At 27.2% G+C, this 16,464-nt stretch overlaps 3 protein-coding genes across 3 annotated transcripts in view; all 3 read left to right on the top strand.

Moving 5' to 3' along the window:
* The window catches only part of LOC125830853 (dihydroxy-acid dehydratase, chloroplastic), a 275,530-nt gene that overhangs the window by 235,804 nt on the left and 23,262 nt on the right, over positions 1–16,464 (top strand). The window lies entirely within an intron of this gene.
* The window catches only part of LOC125830891 (stress-response A/B barrel domain-containing protein HS1), a 241,399-nt gene that overhangs the window by 203,934 nt on the left and 21,001 nt on the right, over positions 1–16,464 (top strand). The window lies entirely within an intron of this gene.
* On the top strand, positions 1,986–8,700 carry LOC125830869 (gibberellin 2-beta-dioxygenase 2-like). The gene is made up of 3 exons (XM_049510051.1): positions 1,986–2,449; positions 5,693–6,083; positions 8,273–8,700. The coding sequence occupies exons 1-3, from the start codon at positions 1,989–1,991 to the stop codon at positions 8,567–8,569; spliced, it is 1,149 nt and encodes a 382-aa protein (XP_049366008.1). The 5' UTR covers positions 1,986–1,988; the 3' UTR covers positions 8,570–8,700.

The raw sequence follows: 16,464 nt of genomic DNA on the forward strand, positions 1-16,464 counted from the left end.
CGTATCTCACTTGAAATTTGTTATGAAATTATTAATTAATGATTTAAAAATATAATTATTTCAAACTATATAGAGAATTAGTAAATATGGTAAAAATATTTGTGTAATTAGATAGTTTCTCCTAAATAGCCCAAGACCAACTTGAATTGGGTTGGGCTAGCCCACAATCACAAATTTCTTAGGATTAGCCTGACTTTGTATTATCCCCAATCTTCATTATATTATCCACAGATACATACGAATTTAAATGCTTGATTAAACTATGTATTTGTATTAAAAATCCGGAGTTTGATAATAAGTTCAGAACCCATAAACTTCAAATTTTATATTCGCATTTGATATTGGATTGATATGCTAATACTATCCACTATTCTACCTATTTTATTAAGGTATTATTTCCAGAATTTGAACTCGTTCAAATTTAATTAAACTCATCCATTTGACACCCCTACGACTGACTTATTTGCTCAGCTGGAATTCATGCTTGCAAACTAACAAAAAAAAAGCAATAAACGCCAGCTGCAAGAAGTAGAAAATACCAGAAGACTCTTTCTATTATTCATACCAATTTCTACAATTAGAATAAAAGGAATGAGTGTATCAGCCTGGCAAATGCCCATTAGGTATTAAATAGGCGGGTTGAATTAAATTTTTGCGATATAAAAATGAGTAATAATTCAATTCGTCTATAATTGCACCTTAGAACAATTAGGGAAACATTTGTAGTATGCAATTATTGGCTATTATATAGAGAATATATTGAATTTATTAGTAGTTTAGTACTCTTTTCTACTTATAATTAGACATTTTTTTAACAACCAACTACTATCTCAATATTTTATAGTAACGATTAAGTTATTCTTCGAATCAATTAACAATAGGAAATATCTAGACAAATGATGTTATTCTCTAAAATTAAATAAAATTAGATTGAGTCAATCTAATTGATCGATAGAAGTCGCACACACCAATTGGCAATCGTCTTGACCCTTTTATGTAATTCTTCCAAATATTTATCTTCATTTGTGAATGTTTTAAATTGAAGTACAAAACTTATACGTGGTCCATTTCATTTTATACGTCTTAGTTTAACTGTATATATAATTTAAGAAAGTAAGAGCAATTTTAAATTTTAATCATTGTCTCAATATAGAAATATATAACGTACTAAAATATTTTTAAATTTTATAATTTTAAAAATATCACATGAGATATTCGAGTTAAAAAAAAGAGGAAGATATATATCTGCTTTAACATACAAAAATGATTTGATAGTATAAAAAATTCTTAGACCAACAATATTGTATATAACTTAAATTGATTTTTACATTAAAAAAAGTTATAAATCATTTCAAAGTAGAATGAAAGCATCATATCTTTGGATTAAATATGTAAAACAAATAAAAAGAATAGAAAAATATAAAAGATCACTCGCAAAAAGCCAACATAATAATTGTTTTTTTCAAAATTGGTCAACCAAATTAGAAAGTTAAAAGTCAACTTCTTTTTAAATTAAATGCATTTGATTCTTGTGGTTCTCTAGCTAGAGTATCAAGTAAATCGACTATATTGAGCTAAATTTGAATAGATTAAAATGTAGATTTAATAATCTAAATAGGAAATTAAATTCAATGACAACCTTGCCAATGAGTTGTGTTAATTTTGAATTTCGCTCACCACATGAAATAATATTTAAAATTAAATTTTTTATCTATGAAACACATGACGATAAAAGTTCAAGTATCTACCTCTAAGATCATTATCATAAATCATCCGTTAATAAATAAATGAATTATCAATTTATTAAAACATTAATAATTAAACTGAAATGAGCCAAGTCGAGATGAACAGAACAATAGACCCCAGTCAACACACAACCCTTGTCCCCATACAATGCCACTCATTTTCCCTTCTCATAGATTCCCCTCTTCTCTTATTATATATATATATATATTTAGTACCTTATATATCTTCTATGTATATAATATATGATTATTTATACCTCATCATTAATACCTCCTCTTCATAATTCTCTTTTTGTCCCTTCTCTTTCATCTTATCATAACTATAATTCCTCAACTTCCAACATGGTTTCTGAAAAAATTCAAGAAAATATTAAGCTTCCAATCATTGACCTTTCATTAGAGAAATCACAAATAATAAAACTCATAGTGAAAGCCTCTGAAGAATTTGGGTTTTTCAAAGTTATTAACCATGGTGTTGACACAAATGTTATAAAAAAAATGGAAGATGAAAGTTATAAATTTTTTTCCAAACCTTATTCCCAAAAACAATGTGCTGGTCCAGCAAATCCATATGGTTATGGTTGCAAAAACATAGGATTAAATGGAGATAATGGAGAAGTTGAATATTTGTTACTTCATGCCAATCCTAATTTGTCTATCTCTCAAATATCAAAAAATATTTCAAGTGATCCACTTATGTTCAGGTACCTTCAAACTCATGTTTTATTTTGAGTTTAAGTTATATACACCGTCAGTCGTATAAGATATTTTATACCATCTATGATGATCATCCAAAAGGATGTCTGGATGTATCCAGATAAGTTTCCTTATCAAACTGTAAGATTCGTAATTTTGAAAATAAGACATGTTAAATAGTATAGCAAGTAGAGATGACGGTGTGATAGTGTGAAGTTTTCTTACACTAATAATGTATGTAACTTAAACTATCAAAAGATTGAGAGTTTTTCTATCGGTTCTAAAAAGAATGACACATTTTTCATATCGAGAATTCTTTGATATTGAACTTTTCGTTTTACCTTCAATAACATATGTTCTTTGAGGGTATGTTTTACATGTGTCTTGAATTTTTTATTTTTAAAATTTCGTATCCAATCAAATAGGAGTAATATCTCATTTATGTGAGTTGGAGACAAATATATGTTTAGCAAATATATTATGTTAGTAAAATAATATATGGTGTAGGTGGATCATGTACATCAGACTTCGATTTGTATGGTATTAGCAGATTTGAAAACTAATTAGCTATAAGTTTTATTTGTACTTTTCATGAACCTTAATTGGATATTTTTTATATTAATTCTTCTTTTAATTCATAGTGGAAATCGAATTTTATTCTGATGATATAGACTTGGTTAAATCTCATTAAATGTTTTATATCTTTTATTATATGTTTTGTGCATGATTGATTGTGTGCTAGTTAACTCATAAACTTTCGCAACAAAGTTAAATTGTTACTACTTGTAAGTTGAAGATTATTAACTTGTTTCACGTTGCTTTGTGAGTTTGATATTTCAGATAACCATTCAACTAATAATTATTATCTTATAAAAGTATTACATTTTATTTAAGAAAATTAAAATTAAAAAAAAATGACTTTCTGAAATAATAACATTATCAGGCACCCAACGGTGTTGTGACTTAGTTGTTAATGAAGTGGTTGAGAACCCTGAGGTCTCAGGTTCAAAATTCAACGAAGACAAAAAAAAACACTAGATAAATTCTTCTTATCTATCCTAACTTTGGTGGACAGAGTTACCTGATACCTATTATGGTGGGAGGTGATATGTATTCCATAAAATTAGTCGATGTACGTGGAAATTATCCCGAACACTGTGAGTTGAGTGATATGAACATTGTTATTTGTCAATTTAAGAATAAAAATGAATGGAAGGAGTAGTAACTAGTACATATATATGTCAATTTATGCTAGTTTGTGTTTGGGAATTGTTTAGTTGTTCCAGCTGTAACAACTTTGAACCTGACTCACCATGTTTGATCTTTTTAAGGGAATCCTACTAGGTACACATCCACTTCAATTTCAAAAAAACATCATGTAAATCTTGTCTTCCATTTCTATAGTCTAGCTGGATTTCCAATGATATTACTTTAAATATCTATACATATGTTAGGGAAATATACAAGTCTTTTGGTAGGAAAAAAAAGATATGTGGAATGTTGAATTAGTTATGTCGAAGTAGTACTGAATAGGGTATGTTAATAATGATGAGATTAGATATGCTAAGTTACTGACATGATTTTTTATCTACTGTTTGATTTGTTGTATTAAAAAGAATAGGATATATTAGAATAGAAATGGTACTAAATAGGGTGAATTAGAATAGAAATAATATTTTGTATGGTAGATGACATGGTTACTACATATAAAAATAATATTGAATAACGTATATTTACATGTATTAGTTATACATAGGTTGATAACACTATCAAATAAAGAATCAAATAAATATCAAATTAATTTGGTACATGTATTATTTTTTCTAATATATCATACACAACCATCCTTAAAGGTTGAACCTATAGAGTTTAAATCCGAAATACACCTCCAATGATCGAACATGACACTTACTTAATGAACTTTGTTAAAAAATAAACTTAACCTTCTTATAAGATACAAACTCCCGCCATAGTAGTGAACACATAATTCTAATAAATTGTATCAAAGTCAAGATCGTTATGAATTCGATTATTATTGAGTAACACCAAACTTATGCCTATGGCAAGGCCCAAATGATAGGTTGGGGCAAGGTCAAACATTACTTTTTTTAATAGTAACATAAATACCTATTACATGTTTTAGATACAAATTTCAAAAAACTTTTAGGAGTATATATGGATCATATTATTTCAATATCAAACGACCCCTTGCCATGGGACTCCTAGCATATGGGAGTTGGGGGCACAATAGGCATTTGTGTTTTTTATCCATAAGAATAGGAGTACGAAACCATAACTACAAAATCTATATAATAATTGATATGATGTGCTTGTGATAGTTGATTATCCTATTTACACAGTAAAAATATGTACTCATGAAAACAACATTTTATTAATTATTAAAGATGATTGCCAAGTGACTATACATCTATCAACAAATTAAAGTCTAATCACATCACTAATGTGATAATATTCTTCGGTTTCAATTTATTTGACTGACTTTGATTTGAAATATGTTATGTATTACAATAATATATTCAATATAGTTTCACAAAGCAAGGTCTGAAGAGGATAGTGTATATACATATATTATTTCTAGCTACCTCATAGATAGCAAAACTGTTTTCGACAGAGCCTTAGTTCAAGATAAAAAACAATCTAGAAAAAGAGCTAATGAAAGTACAAGAGATAACATGAAGTAGTTAAAAATAATACCCCCTCCATCTCATTTTATATGAGTTAATTTGACTCAGTACAAAGTTTAAGAAAAAAGGTAGAATTTTGAAATTTATGGTCTAAAATAAGTAATAATAGATATTTGTGTGACTATAAATTATTTCATAAGGGGTAAAATAGATATTTTAAAGTTAAATTGTTATTTAATATAGAAATGCGTCATTCTTCTTGAGACTGATTAAAAAGAAAAGTAAGTCATATGAGCTGAAACAAAGGAAGTAATAGATAGTAGCAGAACAATACTGCAAAAAAAAATACTATAATCAAACTAGGTGAAACAACAAATATATAATGACAGAAATCAAAAAACAAAAAATTACAAATATAATACTACAATATTAGTTAGGACAACAAGACAATGTACTCCTACCTATCGATATGGACGTACTCGTATTTATTAACTTTCCATCATAATTAATGTCTTTCATATCTTTCTATTTAAAGTTATATCTTCGATAAGCATCAAAATTATTAAATTTTGCTGAACTCGTAATCGAGACGTTGCTTTGGGACAGTTGTGCAGTAAATGGATATGTAGAATCAGTGAGGGAGTTGGCATGTACGATATTGGAATTGATGGCACAAGGATTGAGGGTCCAACAAACTTCAGTCTACAGTAATCTTCTCATGGACCTTCATTCTGATTCTCTACTACGGATTAATCACTACCCTCCATTCAACTGGACCCCACATCCTCTCCATCATGATTGTGAAACGTCACCTAACTCCTGCAACTCCACGGTAAGTAAAATTGGATTTGGAGAGCATACGGACCCTCAGATCTTGACCATCTTAAGATCAAACGATGCTCCTGGCCTACAAATATCACCTCAAAAGGGATTGTGGGTCCCTATATCACCTCACCCGAATACTGCTTTCTCCGTCTTCGTTGGAGACACTTTACAGGTCAGTGATTTCTTCCATCTTATTAACATAATCTTTTCTTACTCGAGATATAAAATAAGTCGTTGATCGGATGTATGTTGAATTCTTTGAAAATAATGTACTTTATAAGTTATGGTACAAATATTATTAGAAATATGGAATTAACTACAGAATATATTGATAATCCCTAACTAATTTGTAGCTAAATAGCTTCTAGTTAAACGGATGTTCTTATAATTTGTTGTTGATTCATAATTAAAGGGGATTAACATGAGAATTTTATTGTTTAACTATAGAAGTTTGCTCTTTTCTAAGTTCTTATTTTTTGATATTTATGAAAAAATTGAGTAGGAATAATAATATTTTTGATTTTTCAATAATGGATAATTTTTATCTTGACTATTATGATATATAATTCAGCATATTTAATCTTTAATTAATTAAAATAAATATTATTATTCTTTTTATATATTTGCAAAATGCATATAGATCAAATTAAATATATTTTGTTAGATAATATAAAGACTAAATCAATAACTGAGAGATCAAAAGTGTTATTAATCGTCGAGTAACATAGAGATCAAGTATTTAATTTTTTTGAGTGTACTGGACCTCCAACAAATGATATTTATCTATTCAAACAAGTTAGTGAGTCGTGTGTTAGCGGGCCAATTTATATTATTTAGAGGATGATTTTGTCAATCACTATAACTCTATAATATTGTGATCATCATGGAGAGTGTGATTGAGTGGATACAAACTTTAGTTTAGATCTCTTATTTATGATGAAAGGATTTCTTTCATATTAAGAGTGTGCTAGAATGAATGAACCTATCAACATCATAGTAATTCTTGACTTATTTGAGGTAACACAATGTGGTCCTAACTCCACAACACTTCATAGGGTGTTGAGCCCATTCTTTATTCAAATAATGCATATCACTTTCTATTTTATTTAATAATACTTCATTTTAATTTATACGATATATTTTTATTTTTTAAGTTATTTCAAAGCTTATATATATATATATATATATATATTTACCTTTATTGTTATCGTGTTTTAAATATCCCACCCTTTTTAATGAAAAGATATCTAAAACTCTCACTACTAATCACTTAAAAGGATAGTTTTGACTTATATGATAATTTTTTTATTGGATTCTTTTAATTCCTTATTGTTTTCTATGTTTTGATAAGTCGTAAAACTAATTAAATCTTGTTACTCAAAACTTGCTCCAAGGTTCGAGTGTCATTTTATTAACATCAATTATTTTGAATTTCAATTTAATTAATTTTATCCTAATAATTTGGAATATAATTTCTAGTCATGAAAAGAGTTGATAGAATGTTATGCTTTGATAGTGACAAAGACAACTTGCAAAACTTATCGGCTCCCTTTAATCAATCAATCAAACTTGAATTTCAATTGCTACCCCATTAATTTTTTTTTAGATTCTGTATTAAGTTAAATAGCATAACATAAAGTATTACTTTCATTATCTTAATAAAATAATTTATAACCATACAAATTATCAAAGACTATTTTATATCATATATTAAATTAAATAATATCACATAAATTAAAATACGAAGTATTAGTACTAGTAGGTAGAAGTAGTAGTTATGCATAGTTATCATAACCCCACCCCTCATGATCAAAAATAAAAGCAAAGAAATGGACAGAGAGATGAAGGATCTATGTAGACCTGAGTGAAAGCCACATGTGCTTTGGGAGCCAAAAAATTGAACTGATAGACTGCAAATATTCAGTGTCACTTCACTGGGGTTTTTAGATGCCCAAAACTATTGGTTGCTATGTAAGATTCTACTTGATAATAACTCATCACTTTCAAATTTTGGAGGGCCCTTCGATCTCGTTTGGTAGAATGTATTAGAGAATTTAACATATGTACTTGTCATGATATTATTTAGTTATTTGCTACGTGGAAATCATTAGCTTATGTATAATTATATATATATATATGTCTTATTCAGTATTATTGTAGAATTGTCCTCAATACCCTATTATAAGAAGATCTAATTAAGAATGTAGTTAGTAATTTGCATGTGAGTTCAATTGAATTCAATAGATTTTGCTCGAATAATGTATTTGTGTTATGAATAAAACTATCATTGTAAAATTCAGAATCAATAAAGTTGAAATTTTAGTTTCACGTTTGTTTCTGATTGTATATACATGTGTGCAGGCTCTGACAAATGGAAGGTTTAAGAGTGTGAGGCATAGGGCAATGGTGAATTCATGCAAAACTAGGATGTCAATGGTGTACTTTGGTGCCCCATCACCCCATGCTAGAATTTGTTGTCCCTTAGAATTGGTCACTACAACACCACACAAACCTTATCATCTATATAGGCCATTCACTTGGGCTGAGTACAAGAAAGCTACTTATTCCATGAGACTTGGGGACACTCGTCTTGATCAGTTTTTCAGATTACAATCAGAAAATGATGAAACAATAACTATTAATAATCAGACGTCTTAAGTTTAAAATTTTAGAAATAATTGTTTTTTTTTTGAGAATGCTGCTATTACAAATAAATTATGTAATGCAGATATCGAATACTTGCTGAAAAATTGAATAATATCTTGAATGTGAAGTTTACAAGTTCATAACTTTTTAGAAAATGCATTGCATATTTTAGTTATTGCGTTCACAATTAAATATTTAGAGAGATTTTTTAATATAAATACATGGTTTGAATAAAAACTATTGATCCAAATTTGTCAAATTCATATCTAAGCTAACGTTTGGATATAGATTTTGAAGTTACATTTAAAATATTTATCTTCAAATATTTATTTATCTATGATATTAGATCAAATATTTTCAAGTTCTCAAAGATTCAAGGAATTTTCAAGTAAAATACATGTCTGAATACAAGTTTAAATTCTAAAATTACAATTCATTCTTCATTATTCATCACCCACGTATTCTGTCATATATATATATATGTGTGTAGGAGGGGGATACTTATCTTCTTTAGTAGTGATGTATGGATCAAACTCCAATTATACCAAATCATTTCTAAATATTAATTTGTTTTACTCTAGAACTCGTGTTATTTTGCGAGTTTCACATTATGACTATCAATTATTTCTTCTTTTTTATATGAACTGTCACATATTAAGATACACCTAAATGAGTAAATGATAATAGATCAAGTTGAAACAAGAAACATCTATATGATTGACTTAATCAAATTTGAATTTTAACTAATAATAATACTTCAGATAGAAAAAGATGACAACGTATATTCGAGTTGTGATATCCTGCTATCTTATTAGGTTCAGCCATTATAGCTATTCGAAACCCACAAACCATTCCGATCGAGGGTCAGAATTTCTTCAAATATGTTCTTGATTTGAAAGCCTAAAGATGCCATAAACTATTAAAAAAATATTATTATATTCATACAGAAAGAATCGCACTTTAACGAATGTGAAATATACAATTTAATTTTATATAAGATTAATGATTATATCCAGAAACAAATTTACAGTTACTTCAAGACTTCTCTCAAAATATAAACTATATCAAATATATAAAAATAAATTATTTTATGGATATATATATTTAAAACATCAATATCATTAAAAATTCTATTGGGATTACATATCTGCGTCGGACAGCTTCAAGTTTCATTTTCATTTAAATGCTACAATTTAAAAGGTACACAATATAAATTATATTAATTGTCACTGTACCTGCCACAGTACTATAGTTGGCTAAGGACCCGTTTGATCATCAGAATTATGTATTTATTTATTTATTGAATATTGAAAATTAGTATATAATCAATAATAATAATTTCAAATTAAATTTTGAAAATAAGTCATAACTTATTATCTAATTTACTTTTCACTTTTAAAATTATATTTATATACATTTAAATATGAATATATTTTAAATATTTTGTACGAAAACGTATAATCAAACACAATTTCATTTACAATTCCGACTCGGTAAGTCAATAATAATAGTGAACTGTAACTGACACAGTACTATAGTTTGGCCAAGAGACTTCATTATGATATGACCATGGGCTGCAAAAAAAGACACAGTGAACAGGCTATATATCCAAGGCGTCCTTTGGCATGAATTTTTTTTTTTTACGTAACAAAATATATTATTCTAAATATATTTATATATAATCTAGATAAATATTATGAAGGTAAAAGTGTGGAGAGGTGGGACGGGAGGTACATGTTGTGGGGAAGGGAGATACGTGAAGATGAGGAGTGTTGAAGGATAATATGACGTAATAAATGCAAAATGCTACTTATAAAACTTGATTTTTCTACTTTCACTATCGAAGTTATTTTTCTCGTTTTCAAAGTTAATATCTTCAACAATGTGCAACTAATAACTCAGAGGCAAAGCTACAATATTAAGTACGTGATATATAGGATTAGATAAACCTAGTAGCTTTTGCTTAGATCATATTTCTATTAAGAAATCTATTAAATAACTATAAATATTTTATTAGATACATCCTAGCAACTAAATTGATCGCTATGAATTCAATGACAAGTTCAAGAACTGATAAACTTCAAATCGTGAATCACATATATAAAGATTGAGGCACCATTGCAATATTGTCTAGGCAAGTTAAAAAGGCCCAAGTTTTGAGTGCCTGAAAAATGGCCCAATAAGGCCCAACTAATGGGTCGGGTCAAAATAGCCCATGGTCCAAGCCCAAAAGCCAGAAAAGTATTCGGGCTTATCTCCGGGTCCATAATGATAGATTACCCATCTAATCTATGTCGGATCTATATTGAGTAGTTCGTTATTTAGGATCCGTTTGAACGTGTGATATGAAATCAGATTGACTTGAAAAACTATTCTTTTCGGATATTAGTGTTAGGTTCTGTTCTAATAATACTGCTCAAATTTATAGACAAAATGTTAGATTATAATTTGACGTTTACAATAACTTACAAATTGAAACGGAAAAGTATTTTTGAGTGACGGATGTAATGGGGAACTTATTATTATACCATGTGAGAATCAAAAAAAAAAAAAAAAAGGCTCTACAACTTGCAATTTTAGAGCTTAAAAGATACCAAATATATTGACAGAATTGAAGAATATTTGTAATTGCTTGGATTGGTGTTGAACAATAATTTTAGTCAAAGTTAATGTAACTACGTAGGCCATTATTTTATATCATCCAAAATTCCCAAACTCTAGCCATGATAATAAATAAAAATGTGTTATTTGACCCCATAATTTATTTATTTTTTCATAAAAAATGTGTCATTTGAAAATAAAGTTGAATGACACATTTCGACTTTAGTCATTTGAATGCATAAATGTGTCATAGATGTGAACAAGTAGTTATTATGTTTGATGTGACATAATGCAAATTAGTTGTCAGATAGGATGAGTGTATCTCACATGAATTGTCACATAAAATGTGTACTATTAAAAATTAATTATTTATACACACCCAAAATTAGAGGGTATAAATGTCAACACATGTTAAGTTAAATGACACGTTTATGTATTGTTTTTAATCTTATGATCTTAAACTTAGCAAAACATACATAGTGTATCAAATTAATTTTTAATTTTATGATCTTAAACATCAATGTAAAATATTGAAAATTAAAAAATTATCAAATTATAAAAAAAATATTATATTTAAAATAAATTTTAATAGAGGAATAAGAATATAACGCAAACAAAATGAAATGGTTGGAGTATGTGTTCTTACAATTCTTAATCTTAGGCTGCTAATATGATTTGTATACTTTATTATCATTTTCCTTAATATATAATAAAAAAAATTGGAGAGGGATCTTTATAAAAATAATAGATAGAATTCACTGTTTATTTTTCCTGATGGATATATTTAGATTATATATTGATTATAAATAATTATAAACATATTATATATCTATCAAAATATAATTTTTAGTAATTGATGAGTGACTATTTAAGTTTCATTTTTTTTTGTTTGAGATTACTTTTTGGAAATTGGAATTTTTTTGTTTGTAAGGTTTTTTGTTTTTATTGGTAGTTAGAATTTAGGAGTGGACGTTCAGTATTGATCAATAAATAAGAAGACATCAAAAAAAGTAAATTGACACAACTAAAAGACATTTGTATTTAGATTTTTATGTTTAGTCTTTAACTTACCTCATGCCAAATTACCAATTTTTTTTTTATTTTTGTTCGATAATTTGATTTTCAATATTTTATGCCTAATAATAATTTCTTGATTTGCGATCGACTAATTTGAGTTTATGTTGAAATATTTTATCGAGCATAAAGGACTCCTCAATAGTTGTCCTGTTCTTGTTTAATAATTCTAGTCAATGGAGATACTAATTTTATTCTTTTACTTCATTCCATTCCTATTAACATATGTTTTCAACTAATTAATTATTTTTTAATTATACTTAAACACGTTTTTACTTAATGCATCGAGCATGTTCGTTCCTAATGGAAAGGAGAGTTAATTACTAACTTTATTATAATTATAAGTTATAAGTAAATGCACATACTTTAATCACTATTTTGGTCCAATATTATATTCAGCGTTGAATCTTGATAATTAAGTGCACATGCAAAGTACCCTAAATTGCAAAAAGGTTATCTAGGGTGTGTTCGGTATTAAATTATTCTCAAATATCTTTAATGTTCGGTTGATTAAAAAAAAAATTAAAAAATCTAGAAAAATAAGTTTCAGCGCTATGCCCATGACCCCACATCCCTTCACTCCGCATAATATTTATCTAGATTACATAGTGCAATATTTTTAGAATAATATTTTTTTTGTTACCTACCGAACATAAAAAGATAAACAAATAACCCACTTATTTTCGTAGAAAATATTTTTCTTAATGCCAAGGACACCCCTAATTTCATTTTAATTTCCAATTAGCTAGTTAACAATATATAATACCACTTCATAACTTGGTGATCATTAGATTTTTCAATTTAATTTTATATTAATCAATTTTGATTTTGAAAAGAGCTATTTAATTTGAATAAAAATAAATTTGACTTGATTCAATTTTATTTTATCTTCGATTTGGTTTTTCAATTATAAAGTGCTTCAAATGGCATTTCTTTTTGAGGTTATGCTAAGCATCAAATGATGTGTAGTGATAAGCATCAACCCTAAGGTATATTAAGTAATCAAAATTAATATGCTATAATCATATGGATTCTAGTTAATTAACTTTATATATATACTACGTTTTAATTTAACTTATTAAAACGTGTTACTTGTCATTTATCAAAGTTACTAATCAATACTTATATAGTGTAGGTTGTAACTATTTTTTAAATGGTCCGACAATATAATAGTATAAGAATTAAACTCTATTACTATCTTTAGTGGTAATTAATTAACGATAATAATTTAATTACCGCAAAATAAATATGTTTAGTGATGATTAGCGCTTTTTGTAAATGTTCCTAAAGAGTATAACGAGATTGAATCCAAATACAATTAATTGGTACCGATTAAAGCGTTAACACTCTTTATTAATATGTATATTTTTTACCGCTAAAAAATATTTTTGTTATAGTATACACATTAATAGTCCGCTTAATACTTTCTCTGTTCCGAAATGAGTGGTTTTTGTAGCTTAAGCCTAGAAAATAAGGAGTGTGTTTACTAACTTACCCTAATCAAAGAAAAGTTAATCAATGGTTCTTGGTCATGTAAACAAGGGTAATTTTGGAAGAATAAGATCAATTCCTTCTCGTAACCCAAGGATACCACTTATTTTGAAACATAATGGAAAAGCTAAAACATCACTTGTTTTGAAAACGAGGGAGTATGTAATTAAGCTGCATCATTTTACCTTCTTATGTGCAAATATTTGTACTCCCTTGTTTGTTTACTTGTTTATATTTGAGTTGACACATTCTTTTAAAAAAAAAAAAAAAAAATTATTTTATTTTATTACCTTTAATTATTATTGAAAAATAAATGACGTAATAATAAGGGTAAAATAGGTATAAAATAATATATAATTTTCTAAATTTTCATGGTGACCAAATAAAAATGAATATCTATTTTCAATATAGTAAACAAGTAAAAATAAATCGAGAAAATAGTTATTTAGTGCTCAAATAACATAAAATAGTATATAATTTTTTTTATTGATAAAAAATGTTGGGTACAAGGATAATCACCTATTCTTTCTTTTTCTTTATTACGTGTTGGAATAGTATTTTCTGTTGAATAGTAGTGGCTATAAACGTTTCCAAAATTCGAATATGATGACAAATTTGTGGATTAGAGAATTTTAATAACAATTAATTAATGTTTAACGAATTAACCTCTCTTTTAATTAACAAATACCTTCACGTAATGATTTTATGATAACCTCATTTGAAATAGAATACGGAAACAAAATCTATACAAATTCAAAAAATAAATTTTTATTTATTCATGATACGAAAATGAAAAAAAATAATTAAAAAAATACAACTGTTCAATTTGTAAAAATATTTTTGAATTTTTAATAAAAAAAATAACTGACCAATAAAGTCATTACCGCTGTGTGGTCCTGCTAGATGGGTGGATTACTACAACTTGCTACTGTTTAGGAGGGACTATATGAGTAAATACTTATTCGCATCGAGTACTACGTAAATCAAATCATGTAAATTTACTATAGTTAAATGAGTTAACGAAAAGAGAACACAAGTTTGTTAGTAATGGTAAAGTTGATTAACAATTTTTTTTTTCAATTCAGTAAAGATTTGTGCATTTTCTCGAATATACATTATTATGTAAATAAGTTAATCTTTTAAAACAGACTTAGTATATCAATAACCCTTCAAATTTGCTATTAAATTTCTGTTTAGACACGTAAATTATAATTTGTTTAGATTGAGCACTTAAACACATGATAAAGTGTTCCTACTACACTTTCAAGTTATATTTCGAAAAAAACTTTTGCATGTAATCTTGTATGTTCATTACATAGATAAATTAACCACTTAAAATATATTAATATACCTAGTATAATCTCACAAATGCTCGTCCAAAGAGTGTAAGATGTAAGATAGTCCCTTTACTCGAAAGAGAAGATATTCAAACCAAATCTGAAATATGTCATATACTTTGATTATGCACTCATTCTCAATTGTAACATGCTATGATGTTTTATCACTTATAAAGAATAATTCGTATATCTTAAGTACATAGTCACTTTTGTTAGTGAGCATCTTTCAATGTAGGAGTTTTCAGCGCGAATTTGAATTTAATCAAGCTTCAATATGAATATACTAGATATCGGATAAAAAAATTTTTGAAAAAAGAGAGAATAATTCGCATAATCAATATAATTACACAACTAATTTACCTCTATACTCATCTTTTTAAATTATTGACCCTGATATCAATTCTTCGATCAAAATAATCAAAAGAGATTCTCTAAACATAATTACACAACTTAAAATTTCTTAGTGTTTGGGTTGCTCCAAGTCTTTGGAGTACTAAATAGTCTAATATTCAAAGGGACACGTGGAAGCTAAGTAACACACTTATAACTTTTGGACCACTTGTGATGGCTCTCTGTCACATCGCAAGTATTCTATTCCACATAATACGCTATCCCTCGCGTTTTAATTTGTTCGTCTTTTTTAATCGATTTATAAAGAATATTTATTAAACTTAAAGGTATTTTATAAGATTCGTAAGGTATATATGTTGTGTATCACACACACTTTTATTTAATGATCAAAACAAGATTCAAATAAAAGTTTTCCAAAGACCTTTGTTCATTTTTATTTACTATTTATTATAACTTGTATATCATAGATTATTGATTTGATCCTTTATCCATGTACAAGTATTTAAGTCCATTTTTTTTTGTTAAACTTAGAACGGTCAGTTTCACACTAATATCAAAAGTGAAAATAAAATTTATTTATGGGCTTTCACCAAAGAAAAATTAAGGAAATTTCATATAGATGCATCTCGAGATATTTTTTTATTATATGATTATTTGCAGCAACTAGGTTTAAATTATATACAAAACCATGTAACTAAGAATATGCCTCATATTTTTTTTTCACTTTAATTAATCTAGAATGAAGTCTTAAGGTCTTTTAATTTGGTTCAGACCCCATAGACTGTTTTCTTAAAAATTCCATGACTTTGGTCTAAGATTATTAATATTTATATTAACAAGCAACAAAGACGCTTTACTGTTAAAAATAGTAGAGCCAATTATGCACTCTCTCTCATTATAAAAAAAATACGCTCCCCTTTTAGAATTCCATCATAAGTATGTTAAATTATTAATTACTCCATATATAGGAAAAGGCAAAAAAAAAAAAAAAAGGATTTGTGTACAATTGTAATTGAATTTTTAGTACTATTGTGTAATAAGAAATGGACTTCA

This window comes from Solanum verrucosum, unplaced genomic scaffold (genome assembly GCF_900185275.1).
Source record: "Solanum verrucosum unplaced genomic scaffold, falcon-dt-bn FXZP01000049.1, whole genome shotgun sequence".
NCBI lineage: Eukaryota > Viridiplantae > Streptophyta > Magnoliopsida > Solanales > Solanaceae > Solanum > Solanum verrucosum.

Bases quoted from the DNA above. Each gene is read 5' to 3' on its own strand.
- LOC125830869 (XM_049510051.1), top strand. From the start codon at position 1,989: ATGATTATTTATACCTCATCATTAATACCTCCTCTTCATAATTCTCTT. The intron at 2,450-5,692 runs GTACCTTCAAAC...GCTTTGGGACAG, and splicing joins AGTGATCCACTTATGTTCAG to TTGTGCAGTAAATGGATATG. The intron at 6,084-8,272 runs GTCAGTGATTTC...ACATGTGTGCAG, and splicing joins TCGTTGGAGACACTTTACAG to GCTCTGACAAATGGAAGGTT.